At 37.2% G+C, this 22,028-nt stretch overlaps 1 protein-coding gene across 1 annotated transcript in view; it reads left to right on the plus strand.

The window, feature by feature from the left end:
* Positions 1-20,825, plus strand: part of C2H8orf34 (chromosome 2 C8orf34 homolog) — a 220,264-nt gene extending 199,439 nt beyond the window's left edge. The window contains exon 14 of the mRNA XM_048076998.2: positions 20,732-20,825. Coding sequence (XP_047932955.2) covers positions 20,732-20,739 — 8 coding nt within the window. The 3' untranslated portion in view covers positions 20,740-20,825. The remainder of the gene's footprint in view (positions 1-20,731) is intronic.
* Positions 20,826-22,028: the final 1,203 nt, after the last annotated feature.

Genomic DNA, 22,028 nt, shown 5'->3' on the forward strand with positions numbered 1-22,028 from the left:
AAATATCTCCACTTGCATTGAAATACTTAGTCAAACCTCAATGCTTTCATCTTGCTATCTGTGTTCCATAGTTTCACAGAATAATAGAATTGTAGAATGGCTCGGGTTGGAAGGGACATTAAAGATCACCTACTTTCAACCCCCCTGCCATAGGCAGGGATGGCACCCACTAGTTTCTCAGCTTTGGTATGTAGATACAATTTCACCTACGGTCTTAACATACATAGCAGAGCATAGGAAAACTGTCACCGTGATCAGCAGAAGAGAACTTTTGTTGTTTGCAGCTCTACTGAATACCTAGATCCTCTTTCCTGTTCCTTGTGCAGAGGTGGCAGTCCTTTCATTTGTCCCAGAGACTCTGTAAAACAAAAGTCTGAAGCCTTGGGTTTATAGTGGGGGACCTTTAAAGTGGGACAGTATATACACTGCAGTTTCTATCCAGAACAGTGAGACATAAAAGTTAGAAGAAGATTATTTAACTGGCAATTTGGTACTTTGAATATGTGCAGAACTGAAACCAAGCTGAGCTTGAGGGCTGAGTCTAATCAGCTGCTATCAGTTTGCAAATCGTATGTTTAATTTACATTTAATATAGTTTTCCCACTGCTTGATACTGGAGAAAATTTGCGTGTGCTGACAGCATTGAGCCATTGAGATTGTATTTGATTCTAAGATTTATGAGTGAACTTTCCAGACCCTTTTCTGAGCAGTTTGCACTTCAGTGCATGTATGAGACCTGCCATGGCAAGTCTGCAGAATTAAAGGGGAAGAGAATTTTGAGAAGTTTTTTAATTGTGTTCAGAAATTAATTGTTAGTTAGAGGTGATTATTTTTGTGAAATAAAAATGTGTCCTTTTTGTGAAGACCTTATTGTAATAGTTTTGTTAATTTTCACTTAATAATTGTAATGAAATACTTGAGGGTAGAATCATTAGTTACTTAGATTTAATTGTTCTACCTGAAAGGTAACTGTGCATCAGCAGAGCCAGGGTGCTTTTGCTGTAAAAGCTAATGCCACTTCTATTTCACAAAATGAAGTTACTTCTGTTTATTTTCCTTCTAATTTATTTGAATGATGTCATCTATGCAGTTGCCTCTTGGTCTGTGCCTAGTAACCTCAGTGCAGCTCCTTCTGATGTTTTAAATCAGAGTAACTTTAGTACTATGTGTAATTAAAGCCATGTCTGCATGTATTTTAGCTGGTTTACCTATTGTAGGTGTAAATTATACTTGCTTAGGTCACAGAAGAAAGTTTGTTTAATCTGTTTCAGGTGGATAATTAGCACAGAAAGTCACAACCTCAGCTACCTTAATCTCAAAACACCATCTCTGCGATGTTATTTCTAGCTTGTCAATCTCCTTTCCTTCCACTTTATTTTTGTATGTCTACTGACTCCTGTGGCAAATACAGCTGCCTTACTGCACCACTTAGCTTCTGCTAGGTTGTCCTATGTCTGACCTCTGTCTTGGCTAAACCATCCTTGCCAGCCTCAGCAGTCATCATCTACTGCCTTTTTCATGGACTTATGTGTTCACAGAAAAACTCCAACCAGATATCCATCTACTCTGTTTAAAACCCTGCTGTGCTCTTTACTAAGCAAGACGTTGACTCTTCTAAACTAATCAGCTAGACGTGTCATGTTTATGGTCCATCTTGGTTTATTTCGGCTAAAAAGCTGCCTTACCTTATTTCATTAGCTGAGTTGCCCATTGTGCCCCTAGCCCTTTTGATACTTATTTGGACAGCAAACAGGACGCTTTTGGATGGTGCTTGCATAGCCTGAGTCACTTAAAGGTCCCGTGTCTGGGACCTAAGGAAGATTTATGTGTCTCTCCAGCACAAAGTCTGGGGCTGTTGCAGATCTTACTACATAAAAGGCCCTTGTCCTTGTTTGAAATTTGTTCGTACATCTGTAATAGAGAAGTAAATACAAATAATAACACCTTCATCTGAAATCTTATGCTCTTCTGAGCTTTGTGTTTGTAACATATTGATATAGACAAACTTTGGCAAGTACTTTTTTCCATAAGTGTTTTCCGCTGTGAAAATTAATCTGCAAAGGTTAATAAATGAATATTATGAATTTCTGAAGTACTTTATAGCTAAGTAACACAAATTATTAATTACTTATGCAGTGACCAACTAGAAAAGGGGGAGCAAAGACTGTCACTGAGGTACTTGTGCATATCAGATACAAAGTGTGTTTGGATCAGTTTCATGTAGACAAAGACATACATAGCTGAGCTCACCTACCTTTGATACGCAAGCCCAGATGGATTTATTCTCCCAGTATGTATGCCTCTTATTAATACTATTAAAAAATATTGCTCCAAACAAGATGAAAATACATCCTTAAGCTAAGTGTTTATTTCCAATCTTATTATTATTTTTATGAAACGTAGAAGAGAAATATCGCTCTTTCCCCAGGTGGACTAAAGGGGAACAATATAAACTTTGTATTTTAGTGTTAAAAATGTAAACACAGGTGAAATGTACTTCAGGGCTCATTTTGCCAAAGCTTTTCTTGGATGATTTCCATCAACATACTTACTGTAATTATTTTCAAAATGTTACCCATGTGATTCTCATTTGCTACATGTTTAATTCCCTACCTTAAATTAAGGCACTCAGATATTACTAAAGATGGCAGACACTCGAAGATTTGTAGGTTAAACTTGCATAATGGCCCCACAGTGGTCACAGAGAGCTCATGTGATATTATACAAACTACAATAAGAACTGGTTGAAATTCTACGTGTGGATTCAGTCTTTTGCTGTTTGAAGCTAAAAAGCAGATGTTATCCATGGCATGATACTTTACGTATAAAATTAATGTTTAAAATTTACAATTTTTAATTTATTTCTGGTATTCCACATGAAAGAGCCTAAGGGTTTCCATCAAAAGAAGCTAAAACAAGTCCTGAAAGATCAAAGCAATTGCAGTATAATTAGGGCTAAAATTGAATTGTGTTATCCTCATCATTTACTTCTCTTATTGTTCCTGCCCTAGACACCAGGCACAAATAAATGTTGCCTCTCAGGTTAAAAGCCAAAACTTGTCAGCTTAAACACTGTCTTTTCAACCATAAAGATGCAGCCTACACTAACAATAAAAAATGTGGAGATAATGCTCTTTTCACTTACATTTTTTTCTGCAGCTACATCACTTCATTGAATTTAATAATGTCTGCCAATGGTAAGAAACCATATAGTCTATCCACTAAAATGCCTTTGTCCTAAGTGTATGGCACGTTTCACCTTGTGTTTCACTTCCTTTCATATTTTAGGAACATCTGGTAGGATCACAGTGGCATTGACAGGATATTTAGCAGTTGGGGACCCTGTAATGCAGACACCAAGGCAACTTTCTTGCAATCCCAAAAGAACACAAAATAATCTTAGAAAAGGTCCAGCATCACCCAAAACGTTAAATGCAAATCAAGTCTATCAGTTCTAGGCTGGATCTCAAGACAAAGTATGATTTCTTCTTGCAGGGTTTGAACATCATTTCATACCTATGGAGGTCCTGTAATTCCATGAAAAATGTTCCAAGCAACAGTTTTGTTGTTTAATAAATCATTCATGTGAGAAAATATTTTTATTTTTAAGTTACTACAATATGCTCCATTACTAAGGAAGAAGGTAGAAAACAGAAAAGCTTATGGAGCGCATCTGTCAAAAAGCGACCTTTTCCATCACCATCACTTACATTCCTTCCAGTGTAAGAGGCAGAGGGCAGCCTTGCGTTTCTTTATATTTTTTATCCTTCTTGGCTTTACTTTATGTTTTAGTTCCAGATGTTATGAGACACAAGGTGGGTTATTCAAAACTATTTATTAGCTTGTTAAATTGAAATGCCTTTGCTCCTTGGCCAAGTTTTATAGGAACCCACAAAACATTGAAGTACCTCACAGGCAGTGCCCCACCTTTGTAGATGACATCATTGCAACAGGACTTGATTTTTCAATATATCTTGAAACATATTTTTCTAACAAGTACACATTCTTACATGTATTTTCTTTTACTTAGATCAGCCAAGTTGTGTGCAGTCATGATTTATGTCTCCCAAAGGATCTTAAGAATTTAGAATCTATAAGCCTGATCCTAAAGTCTTTACTCAGGCAAAATGCCTGAAATAAACCAGAGGATATATAAGACTTCATATAACATTTGGCCTTGAAGAAAAAACACCATTAACAAAAGCAATTACAGATATCAAAGTTGAACTTTGCCTTGTAGGCATACGTATCTAAAAGCAGAGGAGTAATAATTGAGATACACTATTCCACACATACAACTTTCACCAGTTTCCTTGATGGACTCTGTCTTTCTGCTTCATCACAGTGGACATTTGTATGCATGTACGGGCATATCTTTATTAGCATTTTAGCTTGGACCAGGAGAGCACTCCTGAGGAGAATCAGCCCCACTCATCGTGAGTTCTCATTGCAGAGCACTCTCCAAACACACAGCCTGGCTGCCTTTTGGACTAAGCCAAGCCAGAAAATGTGCTCCAGGAGCTGAACTAATGCACCCCCACTGCTTGCTGGCAGTTGTTCCACGCGGCCAGAATACAGCTCATCTGAACCAGCCTCTGATTCCCCTGCCACGCAGATAGTTTGGAAGTCAGGTCCTCGGCACCAATCATTTCAATTTCCAATCTGCTCATATTGGGCTGCACGAATTGTCAGTGTAGATACAGCCACATATCATGTTCCTCATGATCCTACTACAAAGCAGACTGTAACTGCAGCCTCAGCAACTAACCCACATGTCTGTTGCGCATCTGTGCAGTGAAGAAATCTGTGATATGTTTTTGTTTTGTGTATTTGTGTTTTTGTGGTTTTTTTTTTTTTAATTTCTATCAGGGAATCATGAAGCTGGAGTTATGGTTTTCTGTTATAAAATGTAAAATCATTGAAAAGATATGTTCCATCTGTCTTGCTCAGTCAGTGTCTCAGCCTAGAAAATTGCCCTATTCTGATGGTGGCAAAGTTCATTTTACAGAAAACCAACACAATTTAGGATTGTCACCTGATATGTTTCAGTGACAAATGTTTGTGGTGGAGTTACTTTTAGCAAGTTAGTTACCTGTGCCATCTCTCAGCCACGCTGCTACATCAAGGATGATGGTAGGTCAGTGACAGGAGTGGAGACGAAGCTGGACCACAATAATTTGCCTTAAATTGGTTGATACTACAGTGGAACTGCAGGCTAGTGAAAATGGAGTGACATCGATTTACAGCCATTAAGAAAAGTCTGTAAAATTTAAGTAAAAATATCTGTCTGGTACCTATTTCAGAAATTTTTCACTCTGTATTCAAAGAGCAAACCACTACAGAATTGGGATTGTCAAAGTTAATAGAATGAATTGTGACACAGTTCCTCAAAAAACACCTTCGTATAAAATCTTTTCACAGCTTCATTGCTTTATTATCTCTTTTCCTATGAGTGGAAAACTCAAATAATAAAATGACAAGAGAGAACTAGCAAAAGGCAAGTAAAAGCCCACTTCACACGCTGTTTTGGAAATTCCTGAAAGTGAAAAACAATATCGTTGAGAAAGAAGGTTCCACAATGCCTAAGGTATACTACATTCTCTAAAAATGATGCTTAACCATCTTTTTTTTTTTTTTACTATCTATAATACTTTCAGCATAGTAAGATTACAGACACACTAGTAAGGATTTGCTGGGAGCTATAACAGACAAATCTTTCCATAAATTATCAGCACAAAAAAGCAGCCTTTCACTATAAATTGATTTAACACTAACAAAATTGTGCTTATCTTAATGAGTTAATTTGGTGTTCAAGTGGATATCATATACATTTCCCTAAGGCTTTAAACAGAATCTAAAAATACTTGTAATGGATATTTAAAGTAAATTGTCTCTCTCACATAGTATGGAAACATTAGGTCTATGTCTGAATTAATGCAATGGATATTTGAACAGATGAAATGGAAATTTCAATGGAAATACAGAATGGGCTTTTCAGTACGAGACTGTGTTAATTACATTCCAGGACTTGATTTATGGGTTCTTTTATTAATGTGTTTCAAATGAAAGGCTATAAAACTGGAAGGTCACGAAGAATTGCTGAAATCACTTATTATGATTATTTGCCATCTTGGACACTTTTATTGATGCCTTAATGCTCAGTGGCTTAAAACTACCATGCTGAAAACAAAGACAATTGCTCTAAATATTTTCAATGGCTACATTTCCATTAACTATAGAGTAGTGGTAAAAAAAAATCCATTTTTTTTACAGCAGAAATGGATCTTCCTTAAAGCTATGTGCTATTTGTAATGACTTAAGATTTTAAAAGTAATTGAATATTTTATGAAGAATTAAACTAATTTTGAAGTCTTAAAATTAATTAAAAAGTCGCTTGGAGAAGGTCAAGCAGACCTTTTTTTTTGGGGGGGGGGAGTGACCTCTCAAAATGAAGTCTACTCAGGTGATGATGGCAATACCCGAGTAATCAAAGTCAGCAATAAACCAGCACTTAAATCACGAAGAAAGAAAAGTTCATTTTTTGAAGGTATAACATTCAGATGCATACTGAAACTGTCCCATGACTCAATGCAAATCTGGTGCATGTTTAGCAATAATATTTTCCCCACTATGCCAAACAAACTCTGTTTACTGATTACATTTACAATTTGATTTGTATTTGCTGTCTGATTATAGATTACATTTAATTCTTATCATTCTTCTCAACACAGCTGTCACCAGTTCCTCTAGATAGGTTAACTTTATTGTAACCAAATCTATCAACTACAAACTGCACTATTGTAAGCAAATGCCCACTGGTGTCAATAAACACATTATTGCAGAGAATTCACAACAAAATAATAATAGTGTTTTAGGGCAGCTTTTCTCCTAGAAATGAAGAGATGCTTCACATGCTAACATCTATAGCATGCACAGGGAATGTAGAGCCACTGCTGAAGAACAGCGTTGGAATCCTTTTAATCCACTGTTTTGAAGCAAAATCAAAATCGTTTGACTTCTTAACATTATTACCTATCTTCAGACAAATGTTTTAGTACACACAGCCAAATCTTGTTAATCCATATTACTGGTGTCTCTTAGGACACTCAAACTGACTTGTAGTTTGCACTGCTGTTTTATTTTCTGACACGTATAATGAATACAAAACTGTAAAGCCAACTAAGAAGAGTCCTGCTCAAAGCAAAATAGGACCAAACCCCAAATAACATTTAAGTTGTAACACAGAGGAGTATATAGGAAAAAAATTCACCTTAAGCTGTCAAGATAAAAACGGAGTGGAAAACTTTAGTAGCCGTATATATAAAGCTTTACCTACATATTTCTAATCTCCCTTGCAGTCATTTGAACAATATATTCTAGCATATTTCAATACTGGTTAGACATTTAAAAAAAAAAAAAAAGAGAGAGAGAAAAAAAAAGAAATGTTTAGGAAATGACACAGTTTAGCCAATGGCAAATAAGTTAAATTAAAACTTGGCCTTTTGCCACTGAAAACAGAGACATACTCCTAATGTGTTGACTCAAAACTCATAACATTTCTGGCAAATGAAGCATGAAACATATTGTCAGATGTGTAGAGACTGTTACATCCAGAAAACTACATTATAAGAATGTTAAGATTGTAAGTCAAGCACACAAAAATTAAAAAATGCTGTGGTTAAGGCTGCTTAAGTAATATTAATTCAACCTACTTATACATGTTATGGTGTTCTTTAATTACATGATAATTGCAATAATTATTAAGTGTGCAGAACGTAGTGTACTTATGAAGGCAATACCCCACTGTTAGTCCAGCTCTGGCTGGAATATTTCCATCCACTCAATTGCTTTTCTTCCATATGGCCAGATGCTTAGACCTTGCGGGGTCGCCTCAATGATATCCTTCTGAAAGGGGCAGGTGGGAGGCACACGTCTCTCTGCATGGCCAGGCTCAGAGCCAGAAGCCATGGTGCCAACATAACCTGAAAAAAGAAATCCCAAGAGCAGGAGCTAGCCCTGTGTCTACAGAGCTTTGGTCATCTGATTTATTGCTTGAGTCTGCTTGTGAGAACAGTTGATATATTTTTCCAGAAGCTGAAAGGTGTCAGTGAATAAAACAGAGGCTTTCAGGAAGAGAAAGGCCAATATTAATGCTACAGGAAGCCTGAAAACACTCCAATAATGAACTGGCTCTTATCTCTGTTTCTGACAGAGTTCTTCATAGGATGATGATCAAATGCCTTTAACTTTCTCACTGCTGTCTAATCCCAGTCCCAGCACCACCTGGGAGTGAGGTTCTTCAGGAAAAAAGTACATATTTGTGAAGCATTGTGATAGCACTGACATTAGGACTGAACTCAAAGACCAGAAGGAAATTGTGATCCTGTATTTAACAAATTTAGTGTTTAGATCTGAGCAGAAATATATTCATTCGGGTAGCAGCCAGTTTTTTCCATAATCACATGAAGGAGGTGGAAAAAATGGGCGATAGTGTCATTAGAGACAGACATAATGAACATGTGAGAGGTGCTGATTTGTAACAACCTTAATTCTTACATTTTTCACTTTTGAGGGGGATTATTATTATTTTTTTTTCCCAGGTTCAACTTTGTATGTTTGTTTGACAAGGCAGACCAAGGGAAGGAGTAGGGGGAAGCAACACCTGTCAAAATGTGATGTGGGCCAACAGGAAGATTGAAAACTTCAAAACGCAGCAAGGGTCTCAAATATTTGCATTGTCCATGGTTGCAGTAGTAGGTTATTAATGAGCATGCAGACCAGCCACACATTTTAGGACCGGTTTTCATAGCAATGGTCTTCACTGCACTACACAAGGAATGTGGAATGTGGGACTCAGGATTGCTGTGTTTCTTTCCAAATTTCTGAAGGGATCATTTTCACTGCTGGCTATAGGCACTTCCATTTCTGATTCCCAGCGCTCTCCTGCTCCTTCTACTTCAATCCAGTCTCCCAGGTTCTACTTCTGATAAGTATCAACACAAACTTTCTGTTCCTCATATTTCTTTCCCTTTGGATCAGATTGTCTCTTTAATGCTAGGGCACCAAAGTGAACGGCATGCCTGCTGGATAGAAAATGGTTTTCTCTCTTGGGTTTTGGACTAAAAACACAACAACTATACCCCAGCCCTTGCAGCACTTCTTCCAGGGAAGTACATGCATATTTCCAGTATTCTCAGCCACAAGAATTTAAGAAATCAGGAGGCAGACCACAACAAATCATGAAACTGCCTTTACAGTCAGAGTGTGTTAAAGAAATAACACTTCTACTCTTTTTATTAGACTTATTGGGTTTTTTTGTTGGTTTTTTTTTTTTGTTGTTTTGTTTTTGAGACAACGTACACTCACACCGTGTTTTCAGGCTTTTAGCTTTAATGGTGAGTGCTAGAAACCTTCTTTTAAAAATATTGACAACTGAGATTTTCTTAATCTCAGCAGGACTTCAGAAGCTAGTATTTTAAGAAAAACATAATATGCTGCAAGAGATGTGCTAGAACCAGGAGCATTGTCAACCCTGCCCCTTAGCCAGCACACTGGAGCTGTGTGGGGATGCTTATGGCCCAGAGGATCCTTGGAGATTTTAGCTGCCAGGCTCCAGCTGCCTTTGCTGAGCACGTAGCAATGTGCTTGCCAGAGCTGTCTGCATCAACTTTAATTGCCACAGATTTTTATAGGGAGAAACCTACTTGGCAGTTTCATGCCCTTGCTTCAAGTGGTGAAGATATTAGGCTTCCTTCTTGAAGCAGCTGGAAGCATTTTTATGTGGACAGCACCATTTTAATCTTATCACTGTTTCTGGAAATGGGCGAGCCATTTAAGATGACATTCCCTAAAAGAACTCAGCCTGAAGCAGGAAAACAGCTTGACATACTTCAGGAGGAACAACTGAAACATGGCAAAGTTTTGAGCTGCTCAAAATAGAACCTTACTAGGGAAAAAAAATGGGAAATTAAGCATTGCTACCACTCATGTTTAACATGAGGTAAACTTGGGGACTCCAGTGAATTTGTTCTATATTTAATATCTATTTGAACATTCAACTATTTATTGATACTATGTCACAATGTTGATCTACTTCTGTTATATTATTGGATGAAAATATCTATTTTTAATTAAATTACATACCTACAAGGATCTGTTCTTTCATCTTGATGGACTATTTCTTGATGTTAAAAACTATCTTCAAACATTATTGCAAGATATTATCCTACTCTAAAATTCTGGATTATATAAAGATACTTCTCTGAATAAAGATACAGTTTAAAATTTCATTTTCTCGTATAACATTTAGAATTAAAGAAAAATCATATTAAGAATAGGGATTATTTTGTCTTTGTCATGGTTTTGGGGCCAAAGTCTGCCCTTTCACTTTGGAAATTTTGCTTTATTTAGCATGAGTTGGCAGCTTCTATAATGGAGAAAAGGAGGCAAGATTTGCACATGTTGACTGTTTTCTACTAATTTGTTTACAAATCTGAATTCAGTTGGTAAATAGAGTTCTTCACAAATTACGGTGATCACAGTTTTACTTACAACCCCATGTTTGAAAACACCGACATCTTTTCAACAGAGTGTGATGGGCCAAAACCTACCCTATTTCACAGGAATAAATCCAAAATAATTCAGTGAAGAAACGAACATTCAACCTGGAACTCAGTCTTACCCCAATAAATTCACTCCAGATTCATGTTAAAGAAAGGCTGACAGCTCAGCAGAGTATCTAGCTGTGAATGCAATTTAATGAATACAACGGTGATTCAAACTAGTCAGAAGGAGGACTTAAGAGATGACTGTTGTGGTACTTGTGTCATACTTGTATTATATTCCAAACATGACTTTCTTTTTTTTGCTTCACCTCTGAATCTGTCCCAGATATACTTAAACCTTTGTATCCTATAAACCTACAGTTGGAGTTCTCATAAACTGCTAAAAAATTACATCAGTCTTCTACATACAACTCTAAAAGCTATTAAATGCCTACAGTATGCTGCACACAAGTGATAAAAGTATGTATGTGTGACACTATGTCTGGTAGGTAGTGGAAAAGGGGAGAGAGATGTTGAAATAACCAATTCTACTATTAAATAATGACTTGCTTATGAGACTCACTGACCTATTAAATACAAACATCTGGTTTAGGTGTTCAGGATCCAAATGAATTACCCACCAAAGACTAACCAGGCATATCAGACCTCAGCCCACTCCCAACAACAAAATCACCCAATATTTCACTTGTGGAAAAAGTTATTTTATTTTTTTTCTTAAAGGTGTGGCTAGTCAGACAAAAGGTGATTTTTCCAGTACTGACAATAAGGCTTTATGATTTGTGTTGCTGTATTCTTCAGCTCCGTTTTGTTGCTATTCTATTAAATCTACCAAACAAATGTTCTCGGTCATGCTGTGATCCCATCCTCGCTGATAATTTATGACCAGGGCTTGCTGCAACCTGGAAAGAACAAACCTCAGAACTGTGAAGTAGTGTTTGCATTATTGCTTGGATACACACAAAAGGCACACTTTTGTGTGAGTCAGTATGAGACAAGAACTTGTGCATGGTCTTGAAAGATCTGTGATAAGTGGTAGGCCAAAGATTTTAGTTATCTGGGTCCTGATTACACATAATTATTCTGCTTTCATTACCTTGATGGACACGGGTCAGTATTTTTTCACCATGTGTGTGGCTTGTTGTGTCCATGCCACATAAATGTTGTTCTGACAAGGAAGTGCTCAAATTTTCATGCCTGCTGATGGCTGCAGAGGAAGAAGTATCAGTGTGCCTCCCTTTGCTCTTACCTTGTCTGACACCTTTTCTCAACACATTGCTGCTGCTGTATAGATTCACTGAGAGACAATTAGCCATGCCTCTGGAAAGGGAGAAATCAGTTTATTGGCTTTGCATCACAGAGAACAAAGAAGGAAGTGTGCCACTGCTGGGTGTTTGGCAGTTTATGAAATGATGTTTTCTCAGAAGTGTGCATTGAGACTGCCTCCCTGGCAGGAGAAAAGCTGTGTCTGTGTGCAAACCAGGTGGCTGCAGTTCCTGTCTAGCCATGCTTAGGTCTCAATTATCCAGTAAGGCATCTGCATCTCCTGTGGTCCTGGGTCCTTTAACCCAGTGGGAGGGATTGGATTGTTCTAGTTAGAATAAATGATCTGGCTGCAGAAATAGTCAGTATGTGTGCTGCATTGTTTTTCCTAACAGGAGCAGCAGTTGGACACTGGCATTACCTGCAGAATAACATCTGCTAGGAGGCTGGCAGAGAGTGGTAGAAAGAGTTGACTCTGTGGGCTGTAAACCTTGGATACCTTCTTCCCCAGTTTTGTCAGTCTCCCATTAGCAAGCCAAGTGTTGTTGAAAGAGAGAAGAATACGTTGTCTTACACAAAAACGAGCATTTCAGGGAAATTCCCAGCCCTGATGTTAACACATCTAAGTTCTCTTTTTGTCTCGGTAAAGGAATGTCAAACTGTGTTGAGGATGCGAGGATGGGGAATAGAGAACAGGTGCAAATATACTTCAGCAAATGGATGACATCTGCCTCTTACATATTCTCTAAATGAGAGATACCTTGCTAATGGCTGTACATGATCCTCTTTCCTCCTTTTCCCCCCGATCTTTTCTACTCCTTATTTTTATCTGCTAGCAATGCTTTGTGAAGACAATTATGCATTCATTAGTCTGTAGACTAGCTACATGCAGAAGTCTACATGCAAAAGAACTGTGTGTAAAGAAGTCATTTTTGTTAACTCAGTAAGAACTAGACTCATCTTCTCTTTTCATGTTGTATCCAGCATTTCTGATAAATTGTTTATGTGCTGGAGCAGGAACTACATTTTACTGTGGCTTTTTAAAACTACATTGAAATAGCCAGTAAAATAATTTGCATGGAGCAGTATCCGCAAAAATAAAATTATTACACAAAGAGACCTCACTGTGTGTCCTTCAGGTCCTTAAGTAACTCTTTTGTACTAAATTCACCAAATTTAGGCAGTACTGCAATATTTAGCATAAGCATACTGTTACTTGTGTTAAGTGGAGCCACAGTTATGAAAGCTTTAAACTCATCATAGTCAATCGTCATCAGCAGCAATGCAAAAATAATTGCATTTATGGACAGGAAAACATTTTAGATAAACACATTAATAACTGTTTAAAATTTCCTGTTGATGTTGTTCCTGTTTATTAGTCACTCTTCAAACAGGTTAATTTCAAAATGCTAATAGATGGCTTAGGGCTGTGCTGGCACATACTATACAAAGCCCCCAAATATAGATTAATAAGGATAAGCTAGCTTAGTAAACCAATTTAATAACATTATATTTAAATGTATGTAAGAACAATGCAATAAACCTAAACAATTAACATACTAGAGCTGTTTATCCTCTATGAATCTGTTTTCAATAGCTGACTGTTGTTTAACCAACATAAACAGCTCTCTTAATCATGTGTAAATTTGGAACTTTGGTTAAAGCATTCCCACAATATTTGGTGCAGATGTTATAAAGCTGAAAAAAAAATCTTCAAAATACCCTATTTTAAAGCTGGGTATTTTAGGATTAGGAACAAGATGGGTAAACTGAATGAATGTTGAACACACTATAAATTGTGAAAATATTGGGCAACTGCATTTTCCTGTTTGCTTTTATAGTGAGGGTAATATATGTACCGGAACAACTGGGAATTTGTTTGATCACAGAACACAGCCTGCCACCGAATTTTGAAATATTGTGTTCTAAGGCCCAATGCTGAACTGGGTCCACCATTCACATTTGTATTACAAAATCATTGTTCTACAGGTGCCACTCTTCATTAGGTATCATCCTGTTGTACGTTGGTGTTTCTCCCTGTGTGCTAGAGGCTCTTCAGCGATCACATGCACAGAACTGCCCCGATCCCAGCAACCAAATCTTCTCTTTCTTGACTGGGTTTAAGGGCCTAGGCTTAAAAAGCAAGCCAGTACCTTGTGTGCTTTGGCTGTGTCTCTGTGTACAAAGCCAGTGGAAACAGTTGTTGCTCTCCCTTTCTTCAGCTGGCCGTTCTCACCCTGCCCTCTCAACTCCCTTATTTTTTCTCTTAGATTTTCCATGTGGTGAAGGAAAGGTGGTTAATTAATGCACCAAAGTTTTAAGAAGGGATCTACTGTCCCCTGTGATCATGGTCAACTAACCTCACATTAGCGAGGGCAGAGAACTTCTTTCTTAATTTCAGCCTGGCTGATCCTTGTCCACTTGCTTACAAAAGACTATCAGGTAAATACTCTAGCCCTTTGGGCCACATTCACATTCTGTGAAAGCCTGAACAGGACAAAAAGAAGAGCCACAAACCCAATGCCACCGAGTAAGGTTTGAGGATTGCGATGTGATGTTAAAGTGGAGACAGCAGTCTCACGTTTCATATCTTGTTCCTGTAGCTGGGCACTCTAGGTGCCAAGCAATTCATCAGAAATATGAGGATACATCCAAGAAATATAGGGTGGTTTAAATTATGTTTGAAATATATTTTCTTGTAAAACTACCTTTGAAAATATTGACTGAGAGTAAAAAGTGAAATCTTGTTTATGAGCTGTGGGTGTCACGGAGCACTAGCTCTGAGAGGTGTGAATCCTGATCACCTCGACATCAAGCTAGCTTTGAAACCTGATGATTACCTGAAAAGAGTCCTTTGGGGGTAAAGAAACATTTCAGTGCCCAAACAAAAACTTCCTTAGAAGCTTACAAGTTAGAAGCTAACACCAAGAGGTGTTACAATTGCATAGCCTATGTACCAAGGGAGAAACTTAGAGAATTTAAGAAGTGTTTTGAGCATATGAAAAAAGATGTGAGGAACTATAATAACATCTCAAAACAAGTGTTTTTTGTTTGTTTGTTTGTTTTTGTTTTGTGATTGTTTTTTTGTTTGTTTTGGATTAAACACTCCACCATTTTGATAAATCACTAAGAAAGCAAAACAATGAAACCAAATTTGGATTAAAGTATGAAGTAGAAACCCTTTGAGTGACATAGAACAATATACCTTCTGAACATTGAAATTTATCCTTACAAATGCCAAGTTACAGAAAGGCAAGAATTAGAACACGCAGTTCATCCAAATTTTGTCCTTCATGTAACATAGAGTAACAGGACGGTTACAGTTATGAAATTTCAGTGTCTGGCTGTTTGGGACAGCTTGGGACATCTGTGTAAACCACTGGTGAGGACACACCTGTGCTGTGGTGCTATCAGTGAGTCTGAGCAGCCGAAGCAAGGGTGCATGCCCCTGCTACACAACTGGGGCTTGGATTTCTCTCTGGTGACAGAAATGTCTGAAACTATCAGAATGTTTTGTTCACGTGCAAATTTTGCTAACTCTTGCCTTTGGCAGCTACCCACTCTCCCTATGTATTATACTACGATCTTCCAAAGATAACCCAGATAAAATTGAGTGGGAGTAGGTGCTCATACTTAAGTGACATCCATTTTTCCTCCCCTCTCCAATCTGCCAGCCTTTGCCCTGTCTCTCTCAACTCTCCATTCCATGACACACATTCTTAAATTTTCCCTTCTGTCACTCAGGCACGCACTTGCAACAAGCTTCTTGCTCTTTCCTGCATGCTCTATTAAGTGCATCTAGCCTGCATGAAGACTTTGCAGAAGTATTTTATATGCGTGGTCACATTTACTCCTGCTGGCTGTGACTGGAAGTTATGAAATTACACCACTGTTTCCTCAAATCTCGTACTTCAGAGAAATCCACTGAGAATTGCATGAAAGGTGGCTATTCCCATTGTGCTCCATGACAGTAAAGCCAAATGCCCTCAGGGAAAACATGACCTCCTATGTGGTTGGGAGATAGAGACAAGAGAATCCCATTAAGAACAAAGGGATAGAAATACCATTGGTAAAATCACAGCCTTCTGAGGTCAGTGAGGGAAGAATAAGGGGAGACGGCAGCCATTTTGCAAGGGGACTTCACAAGGCTTTGTGAGGTTTCTCTGTTGGTGAACTTTATTATGCAGCGTGTTCAGTGACAAAAATTAACAGAAAAATGTCAGGAACTCACCAAAGTTTCCTTTCTTTTTTCCCAATAATCAACAATAATTCAGCATATATTTTTTTAAGCCCTTTTTCTTTTCTTTTTAATTTAATAAACATGTTGACTCTGATGAGTCTCTGCCTGTGAGTGAAATTATTCAGGGTCCCCAAATGGCTTTGAGAGCTTTTCTTGAGAATGGTACGCACTGTACATCTAAACCTAAAAAGTGTGTTTTATTCCAAGTGGTGCATCTGTCTCAAATAAAACAAAGCAAAACAAAAGACTGAGTCTGAAAGACAGTGAATAAATTAATTTGTAAAAAAAAAAATATATACAAAACACAGATGTATGCTTTCATTTTTCATGCTTTAACTCTAAAGAACAAATAAAAAATAAAAATCAACAATTTTATTTTATTTTACTTTTTGCTTTTATGGTGGAAATTATGCTATATTTATAACTAACTTTTGCTAGAACCTAGTGTTCCATCTCAAAATTAATACCTATAAATAACAGACACTGGAAAGAATAAAATCCAGACTCTTGCACACATGTTGTATTTGTACATCTTCTTTACTTATTTATCTTTGTGTTTTGACCTATGTGATTTTTCTCTAGATGTCTAGACAAATTTAACTTCAGCAAATTAAAACTTGAAATGACATTTATTTCTGTTAAACAAATATGTAGCTTTGAGAACATAACTAAATATGTTATGAATTATAACTGCAGTGCACTAAGTCACATACTTGTTTGACAGAAATAAATGTTGGATAGAATCAAATTGTGGAACTCAAAATGTACTGCTTTAAAAATAACCAATTAAAAGTCTTAGAATATTTCTTTGGGATGTACTGAACCAGGATAAAAGGAAGTGTATGCTTAAAGTCATTCTATTAGATTTCACACACTCGATTGCAATTTTCAAACAGCAAGGAAGAAATCAGGAATACTGCTAAAAAGCATCTGCTATGCAGATACTTGTGGAAGACTATGAATCATTACTATGTACAGTACATAGCTTTAAAGGAAGATTTTTGATACATTAAATGTTGATCCGTGTAATCCTAGTTATCCTTTCTTGTCTTGGCTGTTTACTTCTTGTTACAGAGTCATTCAGCTTTTTTCTGTAACTCACACTGAATTTTACATTACAGCCAAGAAACATTCATATCCTTTTATTTCAGTAGCAAGATTTAAAAAGACCAGAACAAAACAAAACAAAATGAAACCCCTTTAGTGTACAGATGCAAAATATTTTGAACTTTAACAAAAATCTTACTAATTTTGGAATTATTTCTTTATCATTTCCGTGTTTGAGATATTGCTTCCCATGACACAGATTATGACTTAGCTTTCAGGACTGTACTCATTTAATTGCGTTGATTTAAATCAAATATTGAGATAAAATTGGATCTTTTCCCACTTACTTTGCTAAGATGTAATCAGATCCTCATTGAAATAATTTTTTGCCCTCAACATTCTAACTTTATTATGTGAGAAATTCAAAATAAATTCATAATATCATACTAAATGATCTAATTGGTAACAAATCTGCACTCTTACTCAAGCAGTGAGCTAGTACAGCACTCAACATTTTCATTTCTTCTTGAAAAGCGAAGTTATTTCAATATTGAAGGGGGTATGGTATTTTCCAATTACTTTTAGCTCTCCAGAAATTTGGTCCTTAATCCTGAAAGCTGCATGTGCCCTACATCTATTTGATGCAGTTACCTTCACTGGGACCACTCATTTCTTTATCTAAACAGCTTCCTAAGAGTGTTTGCAATGTTGGAGTCTTGGAATATTTTCATTTTAAATAATGTAATAGCAACAGTACGTGATAGTGACTTGATGCTATGGATCATTCAGAAAAATGGAATATAATTGTTTCAGCTAGGACTAATCTTTCTCCTCAGTGAAAACTTTCTTTTTTGACTTTTTGCCTTGCACTGTGTCACAAGAAAGGCCATTGTATTAGAAGAGCGCTTGGTAACTTATGAAAAGGATTATATGCCATATTGACTGTGATAGCAGTGGGCTCAGTTTGATGGTTCTGGAAATTCCTTCCAATTTTATACTTTTACATGAACCCAGTCAGTATTGTTGTTGCTGTTTGGATAGGGATTTTTTTGTTTTATATCCAAAATTTTGGCTGAAATATTGCCCTCTGCAGCAGCACATGTTATATTTAAAAAGTGGGCTGACAGGAATTCTACAAAAGCAACCTGCTATAAAAGTGTTTGGTTACAAATTTAGTGGTATATTTCAGCAATGGCTAATAGGGAACACTTGCGTATCCATTGCTTTTTCTCCTTCACGGTTATCCTCTTTTAAAAACGTCCCCTGTAGGTGTTCATGTTAGCTGGTATTTCCTTTCAGCGTCTCCAGTAAGTTACCCTTTCATTGTGGGTAAGTAAGAGTTTGCAAAACTTTGCACCCTTATTCTTAAATTAAATACTGACAAGGAATGGAAGTGTAAAGCATGCTAATAAGCAAGACCTCCCTGTGGGAACCTGTGATAGAAGACTGTTTCACATTGAGAGGCAGACAGCGCTGTTGACACAGGCTGTCAAAAAGGCTTCATGTCTTTGAAAGAAAATCTTAATCTTCTTTATTCATGTGTGAACAGGTCCAGGCCTTCATCCCGTAGCTCATATGCATTGACTGTTTAAACTGTGGGTTGCTAGGCTTTGGGTAGGGTTTGTTTGCTTGTGTCTACATTGTACGAATGGATGAGGACTGAAAATTAAAATCTGTCTGACACAGAGCACTGCTTTTCTGTCTCTGTTTGAAAAGACATGGCAACCCAGGGTGAAATGAAAAGGAATTTTATTGAGCGCAAAAACTGCTCAGTGTTTAAATGTTGGATGCAGGAACTGAATGGTCAATTTGGGAGGCTTGTAGGTTGTTTATAGACATTGGGATGGCTGTCAATCACAGCACAATGGTGAAATTTGTGTCGGAAAAAAAGTGCTTTTTAGTGGCTGAACTCCTGTTTCCTGTTAAAATGCTCACATCAACAAACAAAAAGAGGTTTTGTCTGAAGTTTACAAGCAAGAAAATTTGAGAATAACAGAGATGCTGCTACTGTTGTGGCATCTTTTGATCATTGCGGCACTGACTATTTAACATTTAAAACCAAATTTTACAGAGAAAGATCCTATTGCTCTGTGGATCTGATTCTTCTCTACTTCTGTTGCTTATAAATCAGGAATAGGTCAATTAAATGAATGGAATCATGCTACTGAAAAGCAATGTGATAGAGGACTCTTGGATTTACCCTCCATGTCTGTGTTGTTATATACTTCACTTAGATATCTTTTATATGCTATTTATATATTTATAAATCAATGGCAAGGAGAAGCAGAAGATAAATAGCACCTATAAAAAAAGTAATCTCTTTCAGCACTTATTAATAACAAGTGGGGAAAAGGGACTCTTATTTCAGAAGCAATATTCCCCTTTCCCGTTATTGTTAAAGCTAATTGGCAGCATTTTGCTACTTCAATTTACAGAAGTTTATATTATCTCAACCATAAAAATTCACACTGAAACTTGGCAAAAAGTCAAACTTGCCACTCTATACTTTGGAACAATCAGGAAAAAAAAAAAAAAAAAGAACTGAGTGGGAAATAGAAATAAGCCTATTCTAACAGGATAGAATTTAACATGTTGAAGCTGTTGGATTTTCTGTTTTTATAACATGAAAAGGCATGTTTTACAGAACACTGGCTGAGAACTCAGCCCTCAAAATCTGATATAAAATGTGGTTTCTAGGACCTTGTGGGACTCATAGAAGGGCAGAAAAAGAAAACAGCCTTGTTTCTCCCATTGTTTTCCTTTTACCTCAGACCATTGCAGCCCCCCGCCCAGCTGGGGCTCTTCAGATCTTTCTTCTCCAACGGTGGGGGAAGCAAAGAGGTTCAAATGGAGCAGGGCATGACAGACCTGTCATCCGAGTATTATCTTCCCCACAGTCACATTACATTCCTTCAAACCTTATAAGCATGCAGTCCTTACACTTTCTGTAATTACTGGGGGCTTGCAGAGTGTGGCAGGAGATGTCATGCAGTTCTCATGTTCTGAGCTGCAGGGTTGTTCCTTCATGTTCACCTTCCTATTTTTACTCATTTCCTCAATGCACATATACTTATTTACATTATTTTCACGTCTGTCTGAGCAGGTTTTTCACTGGCACTTGCAACAAATGACTTGACATTTTATGTGGCAGAGGTGTGTAATCCCAGAGTAACTATAGCTGTCAGTGCTACCAAATATGGTGGCGATTTCCTAGATCACCCCCTTCTCCCTCCTCCATGTTAAATCTATAGCCTTAAAAGATGTGCAATATGGATAATGCTTGAAGTATGGATAATGCCTCAAGTGTTTCTGACGAGGAACTCTCCTACGTAATTTTTAAATGAGAAGGCTCATGTGAGGTAAGGGAAAAATAAAAGTTCTTATCATTCTGCAGATCTCTGGCTATTTATCTTCTGTAAATCTTGTTTGATTCCCTTCGTGGCTTAGGTTACAGACCTTATAGAGAGGTCATTATATCAATGCTTTCTAAAGGGGAGTTGGTCTTTTTTTAAAAAAATTAATCTTTTCTTCTTTCAATTTAAATTAACATAGTAAAACAGATTCAGTTCTAAATAGTGATTTAGTAATTTGTTATTTACTGCGACTCCTTCTATTTCAGGTGTCTAGTACTGTGTTTCACTACTACTTCACATATAACTTTCTTGTGACATCATGAGAAAAGATGGCACTTTTCTAGAATGTTAAAATCAACGGTAAGTAATTTCTCCCTTTTCTGTACTTGCATTGTGATTTAGAATGTTAAAAACCTTGTTTTGATTTTGTTAGGTTATTTTCTTACTCCTTATCAGCTGTAAAAACAAATATCTTCACTTTGCAGAAAATGACTCTGAATATGTTTTTGTAATCTTTACAGGTCTGAGATAAACCAACAGGAGTAACTGAATAGCTAAAGAATACTCTAATTTATGTTTGGAGAGAACAGATTTTTGTAGACCTTACATGCAGCGCTCTTATCTGCTCAATGGAGAGGAGTTAAAGGAAGGCCTTACCTGGAGGCCCGTTTTCCCTCCTCATTCACCTCACATTGCTCATTGCAAAAGTGTATTCTCTCTACATGCCTTTGAGCCATGGTTGCATTTGGCTTCAGCAGGAACGCAGCTTCATGGGCAAAATGTTGTGTGATGCTCCAGAAACCATGCTTCGGTCCTTGCCCCTGCACTGCCACACTCAGCAGCTTTTGTTTGTTATTATTCATAACTCTCATCTGAGGAAAGTCTTTTGATTTCTTTATAGTTCCCTTCACCATGCTGAGAACAGCCTAAGTTGCTTCTTCCCTCCATGACTAAGAGAGAAATATTCTTTTTCTTTCAGAATACTAGGACAGATACTTGTGCTTTCAATCATCGTCTTCCACATTACCTCTTGGAATCTGCTATTACTCATTATTCTTCTTGTTCTAATCTCCCTAGAGTGTAACAAGGTGGCAATATATGCCATTCTTGCATAATCAATACATTTTTATTTTTTATTACCGAGTCACTTCTCCTTAAGATGCTTGACAGATACAGCTGTCCCTGGAGACAGCTTCCTATAGCCTCTCCCAGCTTTATCTTGTTCTGTCCGAGGTTTGCTCCCTTTACCTTCAGTAATGCCAAATGGATTTTTAACATGCTTTTTAATATGCTTACCCTGTTCACATCCTAATGATTTCTTCCTCTTTGCCATGAGCTGCTTTCACAATTTTGACTTGCCATAGGTTTCCCATTTTAAAATGCCTCCTAAAGACTGACTGTATGCTTATATACTGTAAGCATTGTAAAAGGAAACAAATTTGCTTTCTCTTCTTTCTTGGTGTGCTGTAGTCTTTCCTCTGCAATGTAGAGTCCTTGGGGGCAGGGACTGGATTGGATTCTCTGGATGTGGACAAGTACTTTGTTTTTTAACAGTCTATAGCT

The sequence above is a fragment of the Anser cygnoides genome, chromosome 2, assembly GCF_040182565.1.
Source record: "Anser cygnoides isolate HZ-2024a breed goose chromosome 2, Taihu_goose_T2T_genome, whole genome shotgun sequence".
NCBI lineage: Eukaryota > Metazoa > Chordata > Aves > Anseriformes > Anatidae > Anser > Anser cygnoides.